This window comes from Drosophila simulans, chromosome X, assembly GCF_016746395.2.
Source record: "Drosophila simulans strain w501 chromosome X, Prin_Dsim_3.1, whole genome shotgun sequence".
Classification (NCBI taxonomy): Eukaryota; Metazoa; Arthropoda; class Insecta; order Diptera; family Drosophilidae; genus Drosophila; species Drosophila simulans.
Genome location: NC_052525.2, coordinates 7,727,526 through 7,754,648, shown reverse-complemented (window position 1 = coordinate 7,754,648; position 27,123 = coordinate 7,727,526). Strand labels below are relative to the sequence as shown.

At 44.5% G+C, this 27,123-nt stretch overlaps 3 protein-coding genes across 12 annotated transcripts in view; 2 read left to right on the top strand and 1 right to left on the bottom strand.

Moving 5' to 3' along the window:
• The window catches only part of LOC6725430 (MAGUK p55 subfamily member 7), a 61,365-nt gene extending 49,632 nt beyond the window's left edge, over positions 1–11,733 (bottom strand). For 5 of the 8 annotated variants that reach the window (XM_039296707.2, XM_039296705.2, XM_039296710.2 and 2 more), the window contains exons 1-4: positions 11,397–11,715; positions 9,503–9,962; positions 760–942; positions 603–660 (exon numbers count right to left, since the gene is read on the bottom strand). In XM_039296707.2, coding sequence (XP_039152641.1) covers positions 603–660; positions 760–942; positions 9,503–9,589 — 328 coding nt within the window. In that variant the 5' untranslated portion in view covers positions 9,590–9,962; positions 11,397–11,715. Of the gene's footprint in view, positions 1–602; positions 661–759; positions 943–9,502; positions 9,963–11,396 lie in introns of all 8 variants that reach the window. The other 3 variants (XM_039296708.2, XM_039296714.2, XM_039296703.2) reach the window with 3 other exon arrangements.
• A 1,976-nt stretch (positions 11,734–13,709) lies between these two features.
• On the top strand, positions 13,710–23,815 carry LOC27207642 (mitogen-activated protein kinase kinase kinase). Of its 3 annotated transcripts, XM_039297270.2 has the most exons (11): positions 13,710–14,338; positions 14,442–14,877; positions 14,944–15,596; positions 15,656–15,822; positions 15,891–16,066; positions 16,328–16,348; positions 16,652–16,828; positions 16,890–17,004; positions 20,867–21,308; positions 21,379–21,821; positions 21,897–23,815. In XM_039297270.2, exons 2-11 carry the CDS (start codon positions 14,566–14,568, stop codon positions 22,832–22,834), a joined length of 3,444 nt encoding a protein of 1,147 aa, XP_039153204.1. In that variant the 5' UTR covers positions 13,710–14,338; positions 14,442–14,565; the 3' UTR covers positions 22,835–23,815. The 3 variants fall into 3 exon arrangements, with proteins under 3 accessions (XP_039153204.1, XP_016038506.1, XP_016038505.1); XM_016183330.2 differs by lacking the exons at positions 20,867–21,308; positions 21,379–21,821; positions 21,897–23,815 and adding an exon at positions 17,386–20,448; XM_016183329.2 differs by lacking the exons at positions 16,328–16,348; positions 20,867–21,308; positions 21,379–21,821; positions 21,897–23,815 and adding an exon at positions 17,386–20,448.
• Positions 23,816–24,993: 1,178 nt separating this feature from the next.
• LOC6740020 (odorant receptor 7a) lies at positions 24,994–26,598 on the top strand. The gene is made up of 2 exons (XM_002076871.4): positions 24,994–26,176; positions 26,382–26,598. Exons 1-2 carry the CDS (start codon positions 25,001–25,003, stop codon positions 26,457–26,459), a joined length of 1,254 nt encoding a protein of 417 aa, XP_002076907.2. The 5' UTR covers positions 24,994–25,000; the 3' UTR covers positions 26,460–26,598.
• Positions 26,599–27,123: the final 525 nt, after the last annotated feature.

The following is a 27,123-nucleotide window of genomic DNA, read 5'->3' as shown; positions in this document are numbered from 1 at the left end:
AGAGTTATTAAGTTATCGCGGTAGTGAGTTTTTGCAAACATATAAAATACATACATATACATATATGTTAGAATATCCATTTAAATGCACAAATGCAATACGTATGTACATATATGAAGGATTGTGATCCAGTCTACATATTGATGTCTGCATGTACACGTACATGTAAGATGTACATTCTAAATAGTAAGAGTGCGAAATATGTTAGCTATTTACATCGTTTAAAAGGCACTTAACACATAAATCAAATAAAGTTAAGCCAAGTTAATTTTGGCCAACTTATGTTCATCTTCATTCGCGTTGGTATACAAATACAGTTAGCTTCAACTTGTTTCTCTAACTGGGCTGCAGTGGCTCTCCAACTGCACAGGTGATCGTGCGATTAGAGGTTTGGCAGCCATTGTAATTAAATTGATTAGCGGCTTTTACTTAATTGTGAGTGTCAAACTTTTCGCAAACATTTCTCTAATTAAATGTTGTAAATTATCAGAACATTTGACGAAATATCAAAAAATATAAATACAAAGTTCTTCAGAACTTTAATTAATATTTTTTAATTTATTTTGTTAGATTTAATTAGTACTTTAGAGTCGAGAACTTACCCAGTCGTGAATCATTCTTCTTTCGCACACGCAGACAAATGGTGCAGGATTTGATGCACTGCGGCCGAGTCGAGCGGATCGAAAAGAAGAAACGAATATAGAAATTAATTAGGAATGCTCAGGATGTGGACCACAATGGGGAAGGGGGTAGCCGTACGTCGTGTATGTGGCGAATGACCTCCGTGCGCGATATATTCTCCAGGGTCAGGCCATTGACCTCGAGTATCTCATCGCCCACTTCCAGATTATCGCGATCGGGCGGTGAGCCGTATAGTTTAATTTTACCCTCCACATTTTCGACGAGTATGATGACATAGCCCGATAGTTCGACAACTTGTTGCTGCAACGACAAAGTATGGTGTGTGCTTTAATTAATTAATGGAATATTGTTTAAGGATCATTATCGTAAAATGCTTTGTCCCTTAGCCACTGGGCGTATACTTAATGCTTAGCCAGTTAACAGTTTCTTAGGCAACTCTTTGGAATGCACGATTAAATAAAATACTTAATGCTAAACGATTCAAGCTGAAAACATTTTATGTATGCTTAGCTTATAAATGTTTAATAATTACATCCCTTTTTTGACACACACGGCGTATGCTTAATGCCAAGCGATCCCTTCGCTCACGAAATATTTACAAAGTCTTTCGCAAATGTCTAACATAAAGTCATTTTCATAAATGCTGCCTAAATAGCAGAGAACAACTTATTTATGCCACGGCATGTGGGCGAATGTGGGTGTGGGTGTGTGTGTTTCTACTACTACTGAAAACAAAACGAAAAAAATCAAATTAATTACACAAAAGGATGAAGGACAAAGGCAACACAGCCAGCCTGGCAGAGCAAACAATCCAACTTCAGTTCAAATACCCACACTTCTGCGAGTGTGCGAGTGTGGGAAGTTTTGGCCATTATTGCTTGGGCTGGCTCGTTATGTTAATTACAACAAATTATGCTCATGCGGCAATTGCGGGGGACTCCCCACTTCCCACTCCCCATGCTCCATGCTCCATCCCCAGCTGCTAGTTCCTGGCTCCAAGCAGCCTCAGGCAATACCCATGCCCACATATCCTTGAACCACCCAATGCCAACGCCCTCGAGCGTGTAATCAGTAGGCAGCAGGCCAGTTAGTGGGTGTTTTTAGGCGGTATTTGTAGGTGGTGGCTCTGATTAGCCCACAGTTTGACAGTCACTTTTGCATTGAGCCATAATATCTGTGCATTTAGGCCTATGTTCATGGCAGGCACTGTACGCTCGAAAATACTCCAAGCATTTATCAATTAATTAACAAATTGACAGCATTCCATGGCCAAAGTGAACTGAACGTAGCAATTTCACTAAAAATAGCATAGTAAAGCTGGCTGATGTCCTTAAATAAGATCAGCATGGAAATGGAAATGCTTTTGCCCAGGACCATGACAATTTAAGTGGCATTCAGTGACGACGAGCCAGGAATGCTTCCCTGGGCTAATAAATTATTTACAAAAAAATTCCCCTCAGTTCGCCTCAGTCTCACCTGGCGTTGGCATGAATCCTTAGAATAATTCATTGGCTGTCGCATTTAATTCGCACAGTCGGCGCACAAATGCATCCTCTGCCACATCCATGGCAATTTAAATATGCTCCAAGTTCGTTTCGCACAAAACCCCAAAATGAAAGCGACACAAAGAGAGCAGCGACAATGATGCCAGCAAGCCAGAAAATGCAAACCAAAAATTGGCTAAAAGCACTTGAGAAGCATTTAAACCTGGGTCCTCGACCAAATAATAGTAATAATAGTAATAAAAAAAAAACAAAGAGAAGAACAAAATATATAAATAAATAACTGCCAGTTGAGATAAATATAAATGTGCAAAAATATATGTATATTTAGTTATATATAGAAATAAACGCACAGATCTGCAGAAGAGTGCCTAATTACAAAACAAAAGTGAAAAAGCGAATGGAAAAAGGAATAATTCGACTTTATTGGGTCACAAAAGTGAATAAGCAGGCGTTGCTGTGGGCGTGGCAGTGTGGCAGAAACAACCATTGTTGCAAGCGCATGTCGACAATAGCAATAGCAACCACAAAAAGCCACAGGAAGAAAAAAATGTTGCTCTCTTCCATTGTGCAATTAGTAATTTGGCAGTGAAAAAGACAGTTGGAAAAAAACGCTCGATTAAATTAAAACGTTAATAAGGACAAACAAATACCGCTTAATTGGCGGACATGTATGCATTTAAAAGGAAGAAACACAATGCGTGCATCACATGCAGTTTACCAACACTACACGCGTTGAATACTAAACGAATTTGAAACTGATTTGTCGCTGTGTAACACCAACAAGAGGCGACAGGCAAAACACTCAACTGGAAGTGAACTCGAGTTGAGCTGGCAAACGGCCAAAAAGGACACACAAAGGCGGAATGTCCTGGGCCAGGTGCTAAAAGGGCCAAAAGCAGGCGCACACAAAGCGGCGAATAAACAGGAAGACAACTCGACGCTGCATCTGGTGGAGCAAAATGGCCAAATGGGTAGGTGGCCAAATGGGTAGATGGCCAAATGGGCAAATGGCAGGAATAACCAGTGGCCAGCATTTCCATTCCCATTTCCATTTCCATCGATGCTTGCGACTGCTCCAGCCTCATATTTCACGCCTTTTCCGTGTTCCGCTCGTCTGGCTTTTAAACAAACATGCATATATATATGTATATATATATATTGCTGCGGATTAACGTGGCAAAAAGTCAGGTCAATTGATGAACTGCCAACGTTTGCCAGGATGCAATGGCAAAAAAGCAAAGCGCAGAAAGAAAAAAATAAAGCCAAAGGAAAAACCTGGAAAATGTGTCTGCAAAAAGGGAACGAAACGAGAATCTAAACTAAGCTTCATAATTATTGGCGCTTCAACGCCGGATGCAGGAGCCATCAAACATCCGTGCAGGCAAAAAGCTCAGCGAACTACACCGCAGGGCGAAAATATAGTGGCGATTAATCAGATGAGCAACGACTGCCGGCTAAAAGGATAAATGCAGTTAAAAAGCAATATGCTTGATTTAAGTGATTTAAAAGTGCAGGCATTTGTTGCAGCAACTAATTTCTTAGTTGCAGTAACATTTAGAAAACACACATGCATTTTGGTAAACGCTGCAACATTACTACTATTATGATCCCAACTTTTGTTTACCATGCAACGTGGGGGTGCATGAAGTCGTGGACTGACGGGGGCAACTGGCGACATAGACAAACTGGGGCACTTGAGCAGCAGCAGTAGCAACAGCAGATGTGGCAGTACCGCTCCACCCCCTGGACCGCCCACCACCGCCCGCCACGCCCCCCTGGCCAGCACTTTGTCGCACTCGAATGAAAAATGACAGCAATTACGCTTAAATTATGCGTTTGTTTTCATATGAGCGTCCTTGTCAGTTGTTCTTGTTGTTGTACTTGAAGCTCATTTCACACATAGACACATGGCAAGTACAACACACACACACACTCACACACACATGCACAGAGTCTAGGCGACAAGTTTTTCCCTTTTTCCCTCTCCCTACACCCCATCCTTCATTCTGTCGTTCATTGTCTCTTCTGCTTTTCTATTTTCATTTTTTTTGTTGTTGTTCTTTGCCTTTTGCTCTGGGAAATGCCATGAAAACTGCACCGAAATTCAGTCGAGCGTGATTCGATGGCCAAGAAAATATTTATATATATATAGAAAGTTTCGGTAAAAAGAAAAACTAATTTCACGATAGCATACCTTTATGGGTTGACTGAACCACCGGAATGTCTTATAAATAAAGACAAGGCCAACGTAATAAACCATTGACAGCCAATAAAACTTTATTTCGGCGGTCTTCAGAAAACTCGACTCAAAAAATAAATTTCCCTAAAGTTCGCTTGTCAAAATTGACAATTATGTCATTTACCAACACTTAGCAAGGAGCATTCAATTGGTTTACAAGCAGTTAGCTGTTCCCTAAAGAGGTAAACAGTAAGCATGATCCATATGTATATATTAGGTAAGCTAGCTGCACCTGGTATTGTTGCAAAACATGGAAATTATCTAGCTCAATTGGGTCGTTTACCAACACTTTTCCCCCCAAAAAAAAGAGCATCACAAATTCCCTGTGATCTCGCTATAAATTCTCCATTCGCTCCGCTTCTTTGCGCTTGACTGCTAATGACAAAGCCAAGAACAAAAACCAGAAACGAAAGCGAAAAAAAATCGCTGGAAAAAGTGGAAAGAAAACAGAGACAAGAGAAGGATGCGGCACAAAAGGGAGAGGGAGGAAAGCGAAGCGGGGGAAGGAGGAGAAGGCAGAAAGGCGAGAACAAGAACAAAGCACTTGACTTGTCATTTTTGACATATAAATGGCGAAACAAATCTTTGGATATTGTTTTAAATGATGCACACACATACCTACATACCTAAACACACTCACACACACTCTCACACACACACACACATAGACAGAGGCAGCTAATAAGTGGCGAAAAAGGGGGGCGGGGCGGTTATTTTTGAAGGATGAAGAAGGATGTGAAGGCAGCTTGAATGGATATTCCGTATTCCGTGGGATTTCTCCCAATGGGGTTATGGTTATGCAACAAAGTAACACAAATGATACGCACAATTGTGGCTATTGTTAATGTTATTATTGTTGTTGTTGTTGCTGTTGTTGCTGTTGCTTTTCGCCTTGTTAAAGCTGTATATTTGCGAGCATATGTCTTATGATGGAGGGGTCCTTTTGGGGATTGTGCAGGGTATAGAGTGGTCCAGCACATGCGCAATTGCAGGCACCGCAATCAGACACTCACCAGCACACACACACACGCATGTGCGTTTCTTTATTCCCATGCCACCCATACCACCCACCCACGCTTTTTTAGTCCTTTTTTGCGGCTCTGAATTAAAGGCAATACAACAAAAACAATAAGCAGATGAAGGAGAAGAAGACGAAGAAGAAGAAGAAGAACAACAACAGAGGAGGGGAAGGGGCGGGGAGGTTGGAGATTGGTGGAAAGGACACACACACGCCACTTAATGAAGCAAAATGTTTCATACTTTTCATTCTTCTGCATCATTTCACAGCCACCCACTAATAGTAGAATACCATTGCCAATGGCCATCATATATAAAAGTTATTTGAAAATTTCATGGCAATTCATGTAAAAAACTTTCACTGACAGCCGCAGAAAGTAGCTAGCTGACAGCCAAGAATGTGGCAGAAAGCACACACATTTAACGACCGCACTGACTGATGGACCACGCGGCGTATGCGTTATGCGGAGGTATTTCTTTTATACCAATGTCATATTAATGTGTTTCTCACTTGGCGACGAAGCAGAAAATATATAGAAAATAAGCATAAGCCACAAATAAAACACAAAATTTAATAAGGAACTAAAAATTTAACAAAGGAAGCTGCGAATTTTCATAAAAGAACGCTTCAAAGGAAGTTGAAACTAAAAATAAAAGTGGTAAATGGAATTTACAGTGTTGGTAAGACAACTAATCCATTCGATAATGCCAGCTAAAACAAAGGACAGAGACAACTGCATTAAATAAAAAAGCACATGGAAATTCTATCGATAAATACCTTAACGGAAACGGAAATGAGCATTCACTTGCTTTGTGTGTTTCCTCCGAATAAAGAACTATGAAAAAAATATGTGTTTCCAGGAATTTGTATTTTTAGACGGAATTCCATTAACCGAAAATAGACATCATAATGCAAAATAGCACACACACACACACACAAAATCATCGCTGCAATTCGATGAGCAAAAATCGAAAGACAAAGACTTTCAAGTGAATATGAAATGCAACTGAAATTTCATTTTTTTTCTTTTTTCCTTTGCACAAGGGAAACGCAGGACACAAAATCCACATGCAGGAGTATCGAACACTTTTGTCCATTCACTCAGCATTATCCTTGCACTTAGACAACGGCCGGCACTGAAATTCCTTTCGCAAAAAAGCCTTGCCTACTTTTTTGGGCCTCTCAAAAGTGCCAACTGAGTGCGGCGAAAATTCGTGCAGCAAAAAGGAACACTACAGAACACTACACTCGTCTGATGGCCGATGACAGTAATGAAAAACGGTGATTTCCAACAACTACTATTTTCCCCACTCCTGCAAATCCCCTTTTGCAGCACATATCACGCACAAAAGTGAAGCCAAAAGGACCTCCACTCAGTGCGGAATAGTAACTTCAAAATGTGTCAGGCTCGGCAGAATTCGATTCAAATCGAAGCATTGCACAGCGATTTAAAACTAGTTAGCTTCTAAAATTTTTTAATAATTTCGAAATATTTAGAAAGCATTTTGCTTAATTAATACTTTACTTTCAAGTACTTTAACCAGCTGTTTAAAGTTCAATAAAAGCTTTTAAATAGTGGTATTTACGTTTTTTTCTTTCGTATTTGCGAGCTGCACCTGTGTGCGTGTGTGCATTTGTGTGTGTGTGTCTGTCTGTGTGTGTGTAATAGCCCAAAACGGCAATGTTTAATTAAAAACGATAAAGGACACAACGCCGGCAATGGGCAATGCAAATAAGAGACTGAATGCAAAGGGCGCCAACGGGGGAGTGGCCCATGGAGGCAGTGCGTCCTTTGCCTACAAGAGCTGGATAGGATGGGGTAGTGGCGCGGGAAGGGCGGGGGGGTTGTCTACAAGGGGGCTGCATTCATCAGACGTCGCTCGATTGACAAGCAACGGATGCAGCAGTGTACCCCAGTTACATTTATGTTCCCCAACCATCAGCACCGCCATCACTGCCCCTTTTTTAGCCACCCACGCACACGCCAAACAAATTGAAAGCGGAAATGTGCACCCAACCCAACCATTTCTGCCCCCACCCATCCCCATCCCCCTGCGAGGCCATCCATGTGGCCAGGCATGAGGAAGCGAACTGACAAATAAAATTTCACTCGAAGTGAAAGCCATTTTTACCCACTGGGAATTCGAAATACGAAATGTACGAATCTTGGCCCAAATCGAACTGGCGGGGATCTGTGCCGTTTGAGGGTTATGATGACAGGCGAACGGGGCCAATATTTATAATTGCAGTCAATAAACATTGCATAATTGTAATGGCCATCAATTCGCCGTGAGGTGGAAACCAATTCAATTTGATCCTGGGCCTGCCACCGATAAGGACTCAAAGGCAAGGCATTCAAATTGATGGTTACAGCCGATGTATGTCTGTATGTGCAACAATTCGGTCTCAATATTATATGTCTGAAAGTTGTTGTGCAACACAATTTATTCGGATTGTCATTTGCCAACGAAATCGTTTCGTACAAATAACATTTAAGGTATTTTATTGTGTCAATATCATGTGCAAGAAGGCAATTACTCATACGCCACGTTGTCATTCCGAAAATGGATTGTAAAAGTTCATTTTCATGACAAAAAAAAAATAGGAAAAACTTATTTCTTACTTTGAATGCAGATTTTTAGATAAATGAACCACAAACATTTTGAGGTATGCCACTTCAAATTCCGATATATATAAGGTTAGTTATGTAGTTTAGAACGTCAGTTTTGGGTCATTTTTGAAGTTTTTCGAATTTCCGACATCATAAAAATGACAAAAAAATTAAAAAAAACTTATTTCTAACTTTGAATGCAGATTTTTAGAAAATTTAATCACAAACATTTTGAGATATGCCACTTTGAAATGCGATCGATATAAGTTGAGTTATGGACTTTAGAACGTCAGTCTTGGGACATTTTTTAATTTTTCGAATTTCCAAAATCATAAAAATGACAAAAAATTAAAAAAAAAACTGATTTCTAACTTTGAATGCAGATTTTTAGAAGATTGAACCACAAACATTTTGAGATATGCCACTTTGAAATGCGATCGATATAAGTTGAGTTATGGACTTTAAAACTTCAGTCTTGGGACACTTTTGAATTTTTCGAATTTTCGACTTATTAAAAATGACAAAAAAATTTTAAAAAAACTGATTTCTAACTTTGAATGCAGATTTTTAGAAGATTGAACCACAAACATTTTGAGATATGCCACTTTGAAATGCGATCGATATAAGTTGAGTTATGGACTTTAGAACTTCAGTCTTGGGACATTTTTGAAGTTTTTCGAATTTCCGACATCATAAAAATGACAAAAAAATTTAAAAAAAAACTTAATTCTAACTTTGAATGCAGATTTTTAGAGGATTCAACCACAAACATTTTGAGATATGCCACTTTGAAATGCGATCGATATAAGTTGATTTATGGACTTCAGAACTTCAGTCTTGGGACATTTTTAAATTATTTCAAATTTCCGACATCTTAAAAATGACAAAAAAATTAAAAAAAAACTTATTTCTAACTTTGAATGCAGATTTTTAGAGGATTCAACCACAAACATTTTGAGATATGCCACTTTGAAATGCGATCGATATAAGTTGATTTATGGACTTCAGAACTTCAGTCTTGGGACATTTTTAAATTATTTCAAATTTCCAACATCATAAAAATGAAAAAAAAATTTAAAAAAAACTTATTTCTAACTTTGAATGCAGATTTTTAGAGAATTTAATCACAAACATTTTGAGATATGCCACTTTGAAATGCGATCGATATAAGTTGAGTTATGGACTTCAGAACTTCAGTCTTGGGACATTTTTGAAGTTTTTCAAATTTTCAACATCATAAAAATGACAAAAAAATTTAAAAAAAACTTATTTCTAACTTTGAATGCAGATTTTTAGAGAATTTAACCACAAACATTTTGAGATATGCCACTTTGAAATCCGATTGATATAAGTTGAGTTATGGACTTTAGAACTTCAGTCTTGGGACATTTTTCGAAACCTTTGTTTTCGAAAATGTCTGCCGACTTCTTTTGAGTCTTCAAAATGAATACTTATAGTAAGAGTATAGGTAATTCGATTGAACCCACCTTGCCCTGGGACGAGGAGATCGTTGAGGCCGACGGCGTGCCCGAGGATTGTGCGCTTAAGTTGGAGCGGCTGCTGTTCGCTTGCATCGCGCAAGGCAGGGGCGCCACTTCAGCGGGGGCTCCTGTTCCCCCTTGTCCGGATGCTCTTCCTGTTGCTCCACGAGTTCAGCTGTCTAAGCTCCAAGACGAACTCCAACTGGCATCAAAGTCGCACCTGTTGGCTGCGCCTGACAATGGGAGTCAGATTCTGATGTGGATGTGGATTCGGACTCGGATTCGGATTCGAATTCGGAAGTGGAGACGGAGATGGCACCCAAAACCAGGTGGCACTGATGCTCATGGCGCCCGTCGTCGAATGGCATCAGATCGAAAGCATTACGTCTTTGGATTGCAGCTAAATACAACGGCTTGATTTGGTTAACGCTCTTAGTCGAATAGTTCCTTAGTAAGACTTGGTGTTCTGGAAGTAATGGAAATGGAATGGAAAGACTACTTTTAGAGCTCTATTGACCTTTGCTGCTTGCATAGTAAAGTTAAAGATAGTTAATGTTCTCAGCTTAAATTTAAAACGCTTTCTATACTCCACTTGGCTGCTCTTTCGTTTGCTCGATTGTTCATTTACTCTCTCTCTCTCTCTTGAGTTTGTCTGGAATAAAGTTGTGTCTCTTCCGCGGAGTGAGGAAAAATCAACAGAAAGAAATGGAAAGGAGCTCTGCCAGCAGCGCAGTCGCCGCGCAGCAGCAGCGCTGGCAGTTGACTCTGAAATGGCCAAAAATAGGGCTAGGTCATCCACATCGTGTTACCACTCATGCAACACCAAAAAAAATATAAAAATAAAAAATAAATGCACAGAGAAAAATGTCATTAATTTAAATAGGTTTAAGTGTGTTAAGTGCTCAAGGTTTTTTTTAATAATGAGTTAAATATGAGAAATTAAATGTGTACACCTTGAAAAAGAACCACGTTTTCTTGAAACCCATCAAAATCAAGTGTAAGGCTAACAAAAGTCACCGATTTTAGGCCACAACAAAAATCATAGCATACTTATGGACACCTCTGTTTCAAGTTTTAAACACTACGCAGCTAATTTCGTCTAAAATAGTTTGCCAACATTGGTAAATATGTAAAGCATCCGCATTTTCGAGTGTGCACAGTACAATGAATGCTTTGCATGGACAAGGACAAAGGCGAAGCCGAATATCCTTTGGATGGCCAAAAGAGGATGCTGCAGTCACGCCCATCGAAAAAAGGGGCGACAGCATTTCCATGCCAAGGGCATGGCTCGTAGCACCCCATTACCAAACGCCACCCACTTTCACCACCCGACAGCCATCACCCGGTTTTTCGCCACTTTCGCAGCGTTTTTTGGATCCCAAGCACAAGCACATTTTGCGGCGCAGACATAACCTCAACTTCTTGCGCGCTGCTTACCACGCTGCCGGCGTCGCAGTCGGCGTCGCGGCTACCAGCGGCAGAGGCAACAGCTTTACATGGATTTATGTCTATATGTGTGTGCGTGTATGTATGTATGTGTTTGCCTTTGTATAAAAATGTGTGTATGTGTGTGTGAAGGCAGCCATCCGATTTTCCCCCGATTTTTCTTTTGGCAAGAGCGAAAATAGTGTCAAGGAAACTATTGAGAGACGGCAAAGAAATTAAATAATAGATTAAGTAAGCTGTCAGTCAGCGAGATTTGAGCCAATCTAATTTTAGGCTAACAGTTTTGCATTTTCCCAGTGATAACAGCCTGCAATGGAACGATTTTCGCTGATATCTTGTATTTTGTTTGGATTTACATTCTACCATATTTTCTATATTTATCAGTTATCAGTTCCTTAATGCTGCCATAAAGTTTATAAAATATGTTTAATCGTTTTAATTAACCATAGCTTACCTCGTTTTTCCGCTGCTGAAACTGCAGTTTGTTGACTTTAGTGATTAATTTTAAATTAGTTTTATTACTGGATCTATTTTGGCTTTTTTGTTGTGCGTTTCGTTTTCCTTAAATTTAACTTGATAATTTCTATAAATATATATATTTTTTATTTACTCCTCTTTACTCTTGTGCGTTTGGCATGCTTTTTGCATTATTGCGCCCGTTTTACATTTTCGCCTTGGCTTCTCGCATTTCGATCATTATTTTGTTGTATTTCATTTCAGCCAGGGATTAAAGAACGGCAAAAAAAAGTTACCCAAAAAAAAACAACAAGAAAATAGCGACACACACACGCGCGCGAAATCACACCCACACATACGCGCACACACACGCAGGCACACACACACACACACACACACTGAAAAACGCGCACGCGGCGGAAAAAAAATATGAGCAATTTTTTTTGTTTTTTTTTATATATATATATTTTGTGAACGCTGCGTTCAAATTACTTGGTGCGTAAAGTTTATTATTTATATTTCCAGTCCGGTTTCCGGTTTTTGCTACATTATGCGAGGAATTCCGTGCAAGATGGCGCATGCAAGGCGCTACGCAAATTTACGGTTTTCTTGGCGAAGAGCTAGCTCTCTTTTCGGTTTCTATTGTGTGTGATTAGTTGCGTTTGCCGTATTTTTAGCCCGTTCCGGAGGATTTATTACGTGCAATCCGCCCGTGCGCTGCGCACGCCCGCGTCTGCCGCCGATTTGGAATTGCCACGACGTTGCGTTGAAATGTTGCGCGTAACTGAGTGGCACAGCCTGGTGCTGCCGCCGCTGCTGCTGCCACTTCTGCTGCTGCTGCTGCTGCTGCTGCTGATGCTGGCACACAACAGCCTCGCCGACCACTGCCGAGGCTGCTCTCCTCTCCGGGCGAAGCGAGTGGCGTTGCCCAGCGGTACAGGTCCTGGTCCTGGGCCGTAGTGTCCTGCGCCGCTCTGCTCCTGGCTCCGGATCCGGCAAAGGCTGCCACTACGACTACGGAGTTGCGGATGTAGCGCCACATCAGCCAGCAGCCCGGTTTCAATTCGGCTGCCATCGGCTCGGCACGAGTCGCTCCGTTGCCGAAGCACAGTGGGCCAAAATGGATCATAGCTAGTTGTTCTAAATAGGTTAATAATATTACAATATTTAAGCAACATAAATGTGAACTAAATTATCTAAGCTACGTTTCTTTCACTCGCTTATTGTGCATTTTTAAGCAAAAAAAATCTTGAAATATCATACACATGATTAAAAAAGTAAGAAAGATGCATAAAATACAAAACATTACAACCAATTAGTTAATTATTGTTTTAAATTAAAGGCTTAACTCTTTGAAATTACATATATTTTAAATAGTAAATAAAAAGAAATATTTTTGAGCGATCAATTAGCATTCCATTCCACTGTGCGCTGCCGACGCTGGACCAAAAGGATGAACGGCGCAGCGCCGCAGCCGAAAGGACACGAGCGCCGCCGAACTTTTCAAGGGGGCGTGGCAGAGGGCGGGGGCTTACTAAACACATGGCATGGACTAGGCCACCCAGCATCCACAAGCCACCACCATCCCAATACACACCACCCACCACCCACCACCACCCACACCCGACGAGAGAGTCCGTGGCGCGTGGGGGGAAGGATACACACAGTATACACAGCGTTCCGTTCCGCGATGCAACAGCAACATCATCAGGCCATATCCGCATCGGCGAAACAGGCCAAACAGCCAAAGCGGCCAAAGGCAGCAGCAGCTGTAAGGACCCCCCTTTTCCATGGATTTGCCCGACTTCTCTGCAAAAATCATGCGCAGCACGAAATAGCCGAATATCAAAACGGAAAACATATGACAGCGACATTCCATTTGAAACGTGATTTCAAATAATTATTTCACACTATGTGATTTAATCGAAGTGCAAGGCATTCGATATATTTTATCTTAAATAGTTAAAGATGAAAGCAAGTGCATAATTTTCAGTTTGCATAGATAACAACTAAGTTTATTAGGGAATTTATTCGATTAAATATTAAGTTGCCTAGCAACAACGAAGACCTAAACACTGAAGTTCAATTAATGCAATCGTTCTGGCTTACTTTAAATTTACTTACTTTAATTTAATTTGATTTAGGTATGCAAAAAAAATTTAAATACTACAAGCACATTTCAAATTTGAATATTAACCGCCAATACAATTAACGGCCTGATAAATACCACTGCTGAAAATACTGAATGAGGTATTTTTAAATACCAAATATTTTGCGTTTACCAACACCGATTTGATGGCATTTTTTAGTACATTTCCGAATGGAACTAGTATAAATAGCAGCAACTGGTCTATGTGACCCGCAGCAAAATGATCAACAAAACCTTGTTTTACCACAAATATTAACAATTACCAATATTGAGGTTTTTAAACACTTGCCTTGAGCACAATTTTAGTTCAAATTATGTCAACGAACTGGAACCAAAAACCCAGGTGAACCGCAAATGTAACCAGTTCACTTCGCTTGGTCCAAAGACCAGTTCAATTAAACTAGTTCACATTTGAACAGTGCAACTCTAGTTCTTTTTTTTAATACATATGTGTTTTAAAAACATATGCAGAAACGGGCTAATAAAACGGATATAACCGATTGCACAGGATCAAGGATAGATCAAATTAACCGACGACGTTGACGGCGACTGCGAAGCCGACTGCGACTGCGAGAGAGCGACCATGGTGTGCAGCAGCGCGTGTGCGTGTGTGTGTGTTTTGTACCGTGTTGTCTGATTGTGTGCCGTTGTTGTTGTGATTGTTGTTCTCGCTGTTGCTATTGTTTTTGCTCTTGTGCGTGTGGTCGACGTGCGGACAGTGGGACACAAGGAGAGTGGAGAATCCGAATCCGGTGGGCAGGAGAGCAGGATCGGCCGCAACATCCTTACCCGTAAGCTGACCCCACCCCACCCCCTTTGGCAACAAATATTACTAAGCTGCTGCCTCTTCTTCTTCTGCGCCCCTTTGCGTTTTTATCTCTCTTTCACACACAGCGAAACAAAAGCAAGTTAAAAAGCGAAGGAAGGCAAGAGAAAACAACAAAAAAAAGTAGGAGAAGCTGAAAACAAAAACAAAGAAGAGATTCGTGGTTTCCATGTCGCCAACTGTGGGCCTCTGATGCCCTCGCAGGTCTCCCGAGGATTGGACACCACCAACATGCTGCCAATCAGCGAGGAGCAGCAGCTGCAACAGCAGCAGCAGCAGTTGGAGCAACTGCATCATCCGCAGATACCAGAGATTCCCATACCAGATCTAGAGCAAGTCGAGACCCAGGTGGGCGATGGCAGCCTGTGGACAGCGCTGTATGACTACGATGCCCAGGGCGAGGATGAGCTGACACTGCGACGCGGCGAAATCGTGGTAGTCTTGTCCACGGACAGCGAGGTGTCTGGCGATGTGGGCTGGTGGACCGGCAAGATTGGAGATAAGGTAATCATTCATACATCCACGTTCATTATAGAACCTCCGAACTAAACCCCAATCTCTCTCCTGCAGGTCGGTGTCTTCCCCAAAGACTTTGTCACCGATGAGGACCCACTGCAACTGAATGTCTCATCGGCCATTGGCGACATCCAACCGCATGAGATCGAATACAATGAGCTGGACATCAAGGAAGTCATCGGCTCCGGTGGCTTCTGCAAAGTCCATCGTGGCTACTACGATGGCGAGGAGGTGGCCATCAAGATTGCCCATCAAACGGGCGAGGATGATATGCAGCGGATGCGGGACAACGTCCTGCAGGAGGCCAAACTGTTCTGGGCACTCAAGCACGAAAACATAGCAGCCCTGCGAGGAGTATGTCTGAATACCAAACTCTGCCTGGTGATGGAGTACGCCAGGGGAGGAAGTCTTAATCGCATACTGGCTGGCAAGATACCACCCGATGTACTAGTCAACTGGGCCATTCAGATAGCCAGAGGCATGAACTATCTGCACAATGAGGCGCCCATGTCGATCATACATCGCGACCTCAAGTCCTCCAATGTGCTGATCTACGAGGCCATCGAGGGCAATCATCTGCAGCAGAAGACGCTCAAGATCACGGATTTCGGTTTGGCCAGGGAGATGTACAACACGCAGAGGATGAGTGCGGCGGGCACGTACGCTTGGATGCCACCGGAGGTCATCAGCGTTAGCACCTATTCCAAGTAAGTTCCATTTTTCTCTCTCTATCTTTTCCTAACTGACAAAACTCCTTACCCGCCAGATTCTCCGATGTTTGGAGCTACGGTGTCTTGCTGTGGGAACTGATAACGGGCGAGACGCCCTACAAGGGCTTCGATCCGTTGTCCGTGGCCTATGGCGTGGCTGTCAACACGCTGACCTTGCCCATACCAAAAACCTGCCCCGAGACGTGGGGAGCCCTGATGAAGAGTAAGTGGACGCAATGCGATGAGCATGTACATATTATTGTAATATATCCTTATGTCGAAATCCCGCAGGCTGCTGGCAAACGGATCCGCACAAGCGACCGGGCTTTAAGGAGATTCTCAAACAGCTGGAGAGCATCGCCTGCTCCAAGTTCACGCTGACGCCTCAGGAGTCGTTTCACTACATGCAGGAGTGCTGGCGAAAGGAGATCGCCGGAGTGCTACACGATTTGCGCGAAAAAGAAAAGGTACCAACTGTCTGGAAAACGCCAGGCAAACTGAGAATATAAACTCCCCCACCTGTTAGAGTTGCTCTAGATCTAGATCGTTTCTAGACCGTTCCTTGTTGGCCTTACGCCGCGCCCTTCAGTTCTTCCATAGTCGTTCCCCCTTTTTCACCCACTTGGTCGTTGTTGATGAAATTCTAATAATTTGGTATATACTCTCTCTCCAAAAACAAAACGATACAAAATTCCCCTGTTTACAATAAAACATCCAACGACGTTAAGCGTTTCCAAACCATCGAAGAGGTAAGCGCGTCCAACAGGTTTCTCTTGCCCGCCGTTTGCGTTTCAGTTGCGTTGCGTTGCGTTTCTTTCTGTTGTTTCGTTTCGTTTCGTTACATTACTCTATTCTATTTTACCCTAAGTTATCCTGTTTCTTTTTTATTGGCTGGATAACTCCCACGATAGAGCCCCACACAAGCCAACAGCTGCATGGTTTCTAGTTCCTAGTTAATGCTATTTTCTAGCACACGTCCCCTGTACAGTGACCATGCTTAGCCCACACTAACCCGCCACATTCCGCCATGTTATCCCTTTTAATCCCGGCAGGAACTGCGCAACAAGGAGGAGCAGCTGCTCAGGGTGCAGAACGAGCAGCGCGAGAAGGCGAATCTCCTGAAGATCCGTGAGCAGAATCTGCGCGAGCGTGAAATGGTGCTGATCGAACGGGAGCTTGTCATGATGCAGCCGGTGCCATCGAAACGCAAACACAAAAAGGGCAAAAAGGTATGTGAGTCACATTAGTCAAGAAGATCGTTGCATAACATATCTTATATCTATCTTTCAGAACAAACCACTGCAGATATCGCTGCCCACGGGCTTCCGGCACACGATTACGGCCGTACGCGACAAGGCGGAACAGCCGGGATCACCTTCCCTCTCCGGATTGCGCATCGTGGCACGTGAGTACTTTGTCTATCCCAAAGATCTGATTAATTTGTGGGTTATTCGATGTATTTGGCGGACTTGTACAGTCCAATCAAAACTTACATTACTCGTAGTCATTTGATGTCTCTGGTGAGATTTCAGTGCATTATGCAGCTCTTAGTGATAAGATTAGGCATTAAGTAGGCCCAAAATTAGAACAGGAGACTGGACGTCATGGCCATGGAATGTACGATACTCCGTATCGGTGAACAAATAGAACTCGATTATTTGCATATTTTTGTTATCATTATTTTTGAATTAATTTTTGTATATTTTATTGATTTGCCTTTGGTTTCTTCGTTATATATTTTGCTCTTATGTTCCGTATTATTTGTGATGACATTGGGGTGAATCAGTGACCGATGGGCACAAGGGCAAGACGTGGGGCCCGTCGACGATGCATCAGCGGGAGCGATCCCTACTGCCTTCGCAACTGAGCGGCGGTCAGCCGGAATGGCCCGCCCAGACCTCAACCCACTCCTCCTTCAGCAAGAGTGCTCCGAATCTGGACAAGAAGCAGCAGCAGCAGCAGAACCAGCAACAGGTGGCCTCGCTGACACCGCCGCCGGGTTTGGGAACTTTGGGTGGAAGTGGAAGTGGAGGCGCTGGTGGGACGCCGGCCACACCCTTGTTGTACCCAGGTATACCCATTATACTAACGCGCCCCAACAACAACAACATTGGCAATTGTAAAGCCATCACCACCACCATCACAACCACCACCACCACAACCACCAACAACAACAACAACAGCATCTCCGCCAACAACAACAATCAGCTAAATAATATTAGTACTATTAATAGCAATAACAATAACAGTCAAACTAACCTGACCTCCCAACCGAACACGATAATCGTCCTCCAGAACGGCCGGAGCAACTCCAACAGCAGCACCACCAGTCAATCCCCAGCCAAGATCTACCATCGCGCCAGGAGCCAGGAGTACGGACTGGATCATCCGCATGCGTATCAGCCACCACCACTCTATTTGGTAACGGATGACAGCTCGGAAACGGACACCGTGGCCAGTCCGACCGGTTGCTTTCACTTCCTGAAGTCCGGCAATTCGTCGTCGGCCAGTGGTGCCGTGCATCTGCATCGCTTTGGCGGCAGTCTGGGCAACAGCCCAGCTGTGGGCAGGAAGAAGCATTCGCTGGACAGCAGCAGTCATCATCCGCCTCCGAACGGTAGCAATAGCTTTGCACTGCCCAACCAGTTAACTCTGCCATCGGAGGATAACAATACGTATGACCATGCCTTCTATCGGGATGTGATCAAGAAGATGTCCATGGCCAGCAGCGAAAGGGTGAACTCCAAGTCCAGTGGCGACCTGACCATGTACAACTCCAGCACACCGCTGACTGCCAGGGATTGCGATGATGCAGAGGAGGCCTTCGAGGGCGGACGCTTTCAGCGTAACTTTTCCGGCTCGCAGTTTCCACGGCACTGCTTCTTCACCAGGCAGGAGGAGGAAGGGGAAGCGGAGGAGGAGGAGGAGGTGGCGGCGGAGGTGGACGCAGCAGAAGCGGATGCCGAAGACGAGTGTCAAGTGCCCGCCAGTCAGATGCGCCAGAACTCCACCACGTCGCGCAAGAGCTCAGTGACCTTCCAGAGCGTCAGTTTCGAGGAGCCCGATTTCGTGGCCACGCCACGAGCGACTGCCAGATCGGATCTATATACATCCAATGCCTCCATTAGCTTCGCCACCTACCGCTCCGCCTCGCCATCGCTGTCCTCGTCGTCCACCACTGCATCCGCCTCACCGTCCATTGCTTCTACGGAAGCCGTGAACGGCTATCACATGCAGGAGAACTCAATACTGAACACGCGTCGGATGCAAGATGTTCAGCCGCATCCCGATGTCATCAAGCTGAAGGAACACCTGCGGGCCCAGGAACAGCGCCAGCAGACCAAGAACCAAAAGAAGCAGCGGCCCAAGCACATTACCAAATCGAAGTCTGTTGAGGCGCCAGTCGAGGGACAGCACCATGAACATGATGACCACAATGATCCACAGCACCAGCATCACTCGGCTGGATCGAGCAAAATCCGCGCTCTTTTCAATCTCTTCACGCGCTCGCGTAAGAAGTACAGCAAGCTGGCGGAGCACAACATGGTCGGTGGGCCCGAGTTCTGTGCCATTGATCCGTATCAAACCGATTTGGCCATGGGCGGCAGCAGTCGCTCCCTGAAGCGCAAGGGCAAGAAGCCGCAGACGCAATCCTGCGAGCAACTGGAGCGATGCTGATGTTCCAGTTATGCTGCTGTTGGAGTTGGCCGCCAGATGAGAACCGCCTAATTAGCTCATTGTTTTATATTAAAACTGTAGACTAAGTCAGACGCAAAGGAAGAGCGCAGAGATGAAGCAGCAGACGAGGATTAGCCATAGCTAATGTGTGGAATTAGTAGGGCCCAGAGATACAGATACAGATACCTATCCGAATTCTTCCCGTCTAACGAAATCATAAAACTAAACATGAAACCAAACTCCTTCCCTCTGTCCGCGGTTGGCATTTTCATAATAACCGAATTGTTCCTAACGAATGCAATATGATGTGCGCGAAATTCACAACTAAAGTTAATCCCCAATTAGTCCAGTGATTTGGTTTTTTTGCCAGAGGAGCGGCTAGAAAATTGCAAAAGTGTAGTGAGGACGAACTTTTTTGAGGATCAAACGGATAGATAGACAAACGGACACGGAGAGAAAAAACGTGTGCATGGGCCAATGGCAAAATATATTGAACTAAACCATATACATGAATGTGTAACAATTGGATTAACCTTAAGGAAACCATATTGCTATATTTATACCGATGCGTAAGTGCGTCCTTACGCATTGCATTACACACATCTTAGTTGAACTAAGTTCTAGTTTTGTAGGAATTCGAACTTTTTTTTTGAGTCCTTCGTCCTTTTTTGTAAGAGATATTTTCCAAATTTCCATCGCTTGCCGCATTTCGTTTCGGCTTGAGTACACTTAACGAAAAGTTGCGGCGCTTTTTAATTTTAATTTGATATTCGACTTTTTTTTGGTATTTTGAGCACAGTTTTATTTACATACATTTACAATGCAATCGGGTTTTCCATTTTATTTATTTATGATTTATTTCTACAACAAACAGAATAATCGCGCAAAAGAAAAGAAAAAAACCTGTGATCAAAAAACGATGATGAAGCGAAACGGAAATGATCATTTTTTTGTATTATTTTTATGAAAACTTTCAATTGTATATTTATACTTCATTTTACGATTTGTTCATTCTACGTTTAGTGCTCGATTCTATTTCAATGTACTTTGTATATTATTGTATTTTCCATGTTGGGGCCAAGCCATCCCAAAAAAAAAAAAACAAAAACAAAATAAAAAAAAAACCAATGCCTAGAAACAGAAATCCGACAATAAAACCAACTTAAGACAATCTGCCGACCAGTTTTGATTGCCTCGCAGCTAAAAAGCACAGAGAAAGTCCAATGATCCATACTAACATACTTAAATTATTTAAATTTATATTAGTATTTAAAGTTAAGCTATCTAATAATGTCAACTTAATGTGAAAATGTCTGAATGGAGAATGGATTTTCTCTGTGCATGAGCACAATCCTCCAATTTGGATAGACAGAGAGAGAGATTAACCTTAACGAACAGAGTCTCCTGGTATGCGGTGGTTAAACTTTGGTGTTGCCTGCGGTTACTATCCATCTACTCTCGTACCCCCCGCCTCCGACTATCCGACTACCACCCGACTACCGACCATTCCCCAAGCCAGAACCAACCATATGCCGTAACTCAATCATGTCTCATATCCGCCTTGGAATGCTGCCGATCGCATCGACCAGGCTACCAGGGCAATAGCAAGATGGATGACTGGCGTCCGGGTGCCACCAACATGCCGATTATGTCGCCATCGCCGTATCTCCTCAGCCGCTTCACCAGCAACGTGCCCCTGCCGACGCTCTACGCCGGCGATTCGGCGCGCAAGCCGAAGCTCTCCGTGATCGAGCTGCTGCTGTACAACATGGCCTCCCTGCTGGCCGGAGTGGCGGCCGGATACGATGTTCGCATGTCGAACGTGTCGCCAGTGCATCCCACTTTGCTGAGCGAAGTGCCCGCTCTGAAGGCGGCGCCAAAAGCAGCGATAACCGGACCGGAGGAGGTGGTGGAGGACTCACTGCCGGAGCAGACCCTGGAGCTGGAGGTGGATGTGCCACTAAAGCAGCAGGAGGGCGAACAGCCGGATCTCAGGGAAAGCACGCCACGTAAGATAGCCACACAAGCAAGGTAAGTGCTGAATGAATCCTAAATAGAATTCCTTGGAACTAAAGTTGTATCTCGTATTTCTGCCCCCCAGATTTGGTGGCATTGAAGCTCCGGTCAGCAAATCGCAGCCCACATCCCTGGCGCGGCGCATCGGAGGCAGTCAGCCGTACTACACACCTGTGCAGCGGACACCACAGCATCAGTTGCACCATCACCAGCAGCAGCAGCAGCAGCACCATCATCATCATCACCAGCCACAGCCAGTTCCATCGGCCGTGGTGACAACAGTAGCGCCATCACAACCGCCAGCCGTGGTCAGTGCACTGTATGCCGGAACCCAGCCACCGACGCCATCGCCACGACGTAAGCTGAGCAACAGCAGCTTCGGCAATGCCAATCCTCAAGCGGATGCCTTCGAGGAGTTCCGTGTGGGCGGTGGCATCGGTCCACCGCCACTTTATGCGCCAGCCGATTACCTGAGAAACGGGCCCAGTTACTCCAACGATGGCGGAAACTACCGAAATGGTTACTTCGGTGAGTGGGCAAGCCAGATCTTTGAAATTCGACAAGAATCCTCCAATTTAAAATATCCTATTTGCCCGTTGATAGGTTCCAATTACTTTCCATACCGGCCGGAGTTGAACTACAGCTACGAGCGTGACTGCAAATCGTATCCGGACTATTCCTACGACTATAACCATCGCCTGCCGGACTACTATGACTACCAGTATGAGGCGCCGCCAGTGGTGCCGCTGCCCGTGACCGTTCCCTGTCCGGTAAGCCAGACCCGTACACCACCACCGCGGGTGCCACAGATGGGCGTAAGTGCGGCCGGACACCGACGCACTCCCTCAACCGTTTCGAACAATTCGAATGTCCTGCTGGAGCACGAAGAGCTGCTGTGCTACGACTACAACAATCTCAATCTGAATGCGGAGTACGAGAGGGAACGCGAGCGGGAGCGAGAGCTTGACCAGGTGCCGCCGCCCACAAAGCAGGAACTGTACGCAGGATCACCCAAGCTACTGAACCGCCTCATCCACAGTCCGCTGCCGATGACCAAGAGCAAATATGCCACGGCGGCGGTGACGCGACCGGCCAGTCTGCCCTTCGAGCAGCATGCGCTCTCGCTGGGCTATCAGCAATCGGGAGCGGGTGTGGCGGTGACTGCGCTACCACCACCACTGGCCGGCCAGTCCAAGCTGCGCAGCTCGCTGAAGAAGTACAATAGTGGGAATGGCGGCAATGGGTCCACATCCTCGCAGCAGGGCACGCCCACTAATCCCACACCGCCGGACTCGTTGACCAGCGATGACAGCTCCTACTTGAGTGCCAAAGAGGGTTCCATTGGCTCGCAGCACAGTCGGGTGCGTTTCAGTCCGGAGGCCTATCTGGATGCCAATCCGCTGCCCGCCCTGGGACGTCGGATGACGGCACCGGCGATGCAGCTGCCGCACCAACAGCAGCAGCAACAACAACAGCAGCAGAGACGCCAGCGACAGGCGTCCAGTGGCAGCACTCCGTCGCCATCGGCCTCATCCTCCTAGCAGTCGCGCCTGGCGCTAACCTTGCAGTTGGCGCGGAGTCCGGGCGCGGACATTGGGACCGGCGGAGGAGCCGCTGGCTTGGCGCTGCATCAGCAGCGGGTACCCTATCGCTGGTACTCGGGAGCCCGGCGATCTCGATCGGCGCACTATGAGTACCGCTTGTGAAAGAGCAGGACAGGCTCAACCAGGCAAGCGAAAAAGAGAGGGATAGCCATAGCAGCTGGAAAACATGGGAGGCGATAACTGGGAAGATCCCTCATCTTCGCAGAAAGCAATTGGAAGAGAAATGCAATATCAAAGGTTGAGGAAGCGCAGATAAATCAAATGGTTTTCAGGAAGAACTAGGTACATACATTTATATATATATATCAAACGGATGTCTGGAGATGGGATGGGGAATACTACGAAGCATCCTTGTGGCTAAGATTCCAGATGCTATAGGTTCGTGCAGAATTTGATACCCACTGTCTGTACATAAGAGTAGCTACCAAGTTGTTTACACCCAAGTACTTATATAAACTTCGATGTTAGTGTTAGCTAACTGATAGGCAGGAAAGGATCATCCCGATCGAAATCTGCCCGAGGATTCAGACATACACACCCATAGACCCATAGACTTGTGCAGCCCCCGACTTGTGCGATTTGCCTTAAAAGTAGAGTGAAGACTTCACTAGTTTTGCCTGATGCCGGATTCCAAAACCAAATATATGTATATCACACATCCAAACGAATCCCAATCCCTCGTGTAAGATTAGCCAGCCAACGAATGCAAATATGGCTGATATATACTCCCATTTATGTATTATACACCTAGGTATACATGTGTATAGTGACGAAGGCCTCCACTTGCGTTCTCCGATTTCTGATTCAGATTAAGTGCAGCCAGCTAGCTAGCAAGCCATCAACAACAATAATAACAAGTAATTAGTAATACTTTGTAATTCCGAGGACACCGCATCCCGATCAAGACACACGCCAGCCGTAAGCTCCATTTTTAAGTCTGAAAAAAGTGTTTATATATTCATATATATATATAGTTATAGACACCTAGATATAGACCGATATAGACGCGTTAACCCACAAAACCACTAGCTCTGAATTGAATACCAGTTTAACTCGATCGATTTACAATTACTTATAATGGATATATACGAGTATATACATGCATATATATACATATATATCTATATATACATAAAGAAGCATATTGCTGCTGTTTTTTCCAAATACCGAATAGCTATAATAATGATATAATGGCGATGAATTTGAACTACCTTTGCATATATGTATGTATGCCACGTACACAGATACTTATTATATAATCATGTTTGTTTGCAAGTTGTTTTTTTGGAAATATCTCGAGATAATACGGTGTATATATCTTAAGATATTTCCAGAACATCCCGATCGCAGCATGCACAAAAAGCAAATTGAAGATTTCGTTACTCGACTCGTTTGCCACGCGACCAAATCCCAAAAATCTGGGCCACATTTTCTTGGAGCGATTGGCAGGCAATGGAGTCCAACTCATATGCATATGCGCATCAATTAATAACTATAATTTAGACAAATTGTTGTTTATGCTCCACACACAAAGCCGAAGTTAACCAAAAATAGGAACCGATTGACCAGAAACCAAGCAATATAGCCACAAATATCTGCCCAAAAAACAAAAAAAAACAGAAGAAGAATGAAACCAGTTAACCTTTACATTTACCCACTAGCTTAATTGCAATTGCCTGCATTATTTATTAATTAGTCGAAGGAAGGGTTCTTCGGGTTCTTAAGTTAAGTTTATTTGTATTTGCTGCTTAATTGCCTTCGAATTAGCAAGCGGACGAAATTGAATTCAAATCGAATTGAAAAGTTCGATTCTGGTGGGGTTGGAATGGGTTTAAAGGGTTAAAAGGGTTGAAAGGATTGGGGGAGGGGCGAAAAGGACTCACAAATATGCAATAACAAAATGCTGCTTGTGACTTATGTTATGTACAAATTAGCAATTAACAATTGACGATTCATTTAAATCATTCAGAGACCAAAATGCGAAAATAAAAAACTATTTTTTATAGAAAAAAAAAAAGGAATCGAAATGAGGGTCAACTTTTAATTGGGCAGCCTATAAAAGAGGCCATTCGAATATTCCCAGGCCTCAAAAGTCCATCAGCCATGGCGGTGAGCACTCGCGTGGCAACGAAGGCGGAAAAGGAGGAGGAAGTGCCCGAATCCCGGCGAGCGTTTAGGAATCTCTTCAACTGCTTCTATGCCCTGGGCATGCAGGCACCGGATGGCAGTCGCCCCACCACGAGCAGCACATGGCGGCGCATCTACGGCTGCTTCTCGGTGGTCATGTACGTGTGGCAACTGCTGCTGGTGCCCACGTTCTTTGTGATCAGCTATCGGTACATGGGCGGCATGGAGATCACCCAGGTGCTGACCTCCGCCCAGGTGGCCATCGATGCGGTCATTCTGCCGGCCAAGATTGTGGCACTGGCCTGGAATTTGCCATTGCTGCGCAGAGCGGAGCACCATCTGGCCGCCTTGGATGCGCGCTGCAGGGATCAGGAGGAGTTCCAGTTGATCCTCGATGCGGTGAGGTTCTGCAACTATCTGGTGTGGTTCTACCAGATCTGCTATGCCATCTACTCCTCCTCGACGTTTGTGTGCGCCTTCCTACTGGGCCAACCGCCCTATGCCCTCTATTTGCCTGGCCTGGATTGGCAGCGTTCCCAGTTGCAGTTCTGCATCCAGGCCTGGATCGAGTTCCTCATCATGAACTGGACGTGCCTGCACCAGGCCAGCGATGATGTGTACGCCGTTATCTATCTGTATGTGGTCCGGATCCAGGTGCAATTGCTGGCCAGGCGGGTGGAGAAGCTGGGCAGGGATGAGAGTGGCCAGATGGAGATCTGTCCGGATGAGCGGCGGCAGGAGGAGCACTGCGCGGAACTGCAGCGCTGCATTGTGGATCACCAGACGATGCTGCAGCTGCTCGGCTGCATTAGTCCCGTCATCTCGCGGACCATATTCGTTCAGTTCCTGATCACCGCCGCCATCATGGGCACGACCATGATCAACATCTTCATCTTCGCGAATACGAACACGAAGATCGCATCGATCATCTACCTGATGGCGGTGACCCTGCAGACGGCTCCATGTTGCTACCAAGCCACCTCGCTGATGCTGGACAACGAGAAGCTGGCCCTGGCCATCTTCCAGTGCCAGTGGCTGGGCCAGAGTGCCCGGTTCCGCAAGATGCTGCTCTACTATCTCCATCGCGCCCAGCAGCCCATCACGCTGACCGCCATGAAGCTGTTCCCCATCAATTTGGCCACCTACTTCAGTGTAAGTCCGCTCTACTATTGGCAACTATAGTTAGATGATTAGTTATGAATAACAAACTTAGTTTAAGAGTTAGAGGTTTACCAACTGAGCACATACCCTTTCTTTTTCCAAAAACAAACCACATACCAAGTTTCATATCTTTAGGGTCCCGTTGTGTTTATAGATCTTTCTCTATACATTAATAATATTTTCCCCGTATCTTTAGATAGCCAAGTTCTCGTTTTCGCTCTACACGCTCATCAAGGGGATGAATCTCGGCGAGCGATTCAACAGGACAAATTGAAGACCATTTATCTTTGATGCACTGAGAAATATATAATCTATCGAATTTCGAATCTATAGGATTTTAAATCCCAACTGTAGCTTGATTTTCCATTCCATTATGATACACACTTTATTGTAAGCAATAAATTAGAACACGATGTGCCAATTTGTTTTTTGCAGTGTATTCCCTGCTCATATATCCGAATTACAAGTGAAATCGATAATGATCGCTAATCGGGCAGAACAGAAGCCTGCTAACCACCGAATCGCATTGGCGCACCCCCGAACCCCGAACCCCCATTCCACCATTCCACCATGCCAATCCTCGTCCAGTTTTTTGCATCCCAAGGCGAAGCACCTGTCAGGAGCGGTGTGGCCTCCTCTGCGTCGCCACCTCCATGCCAGATCCACTTGGCCAGCGATTTCTGGCCCAATTCGCAGTGGTGGCCGCACTTTGTTGTGCTTTACCGTTGGCCTGTGCACTCAGCGAAAAATATGTATGCTACTGTTAACATATTTATAGGATCATGACCTCAAATCAGATATCCAAACGTTGCTTGGAATATATGTATATAGTTATATTTGAAAATTAGTTATAACTACCTTTATCTTGGATTGCAGTCAACTTTTTCTGCGTGTAGCTGGTGGCCAAAGTGGAAAAGTGGAATGGAAAGGCTGGCTTT

Coding starts and splice junctions, on each gene's coding strand:
- LOC27207642 (XM_016183330.2), top strand. CDS start 14,566: ATGCCCTCGCAGGTCTCCCGAGGATTGGACACCACCAACATGCTGCCA. Junction 15,823..15,890: donor GTGGGGAGCCCTGATGAAGA/GTAAGTGGACGC, acceptor GAAATCCCGCAG/GCTGCTGGCAAACGGATCCG. Junction 16,067..16,327: donor ATTTGCGCGAAAAAGAAAAG/GTACCAACTGTC, acceptor AACGACGTTAAG/CGTTTCCAAACCATCGAAGA.
- LOC6740020 (XM_002076871.4), top strand. CDS start 25,001: ATGGCGGTGAGCACTCGCGTGGCAACGAAGGCGGAAAAGGAGGAGGAA. Junction 26,177..26,381: donor ATTTGGCCACCTACTTCAGT/GTAAGTCCGCTC, acceptor CCGTATCTTTAG/ATAGCCAAGTTCTCGTTTTC.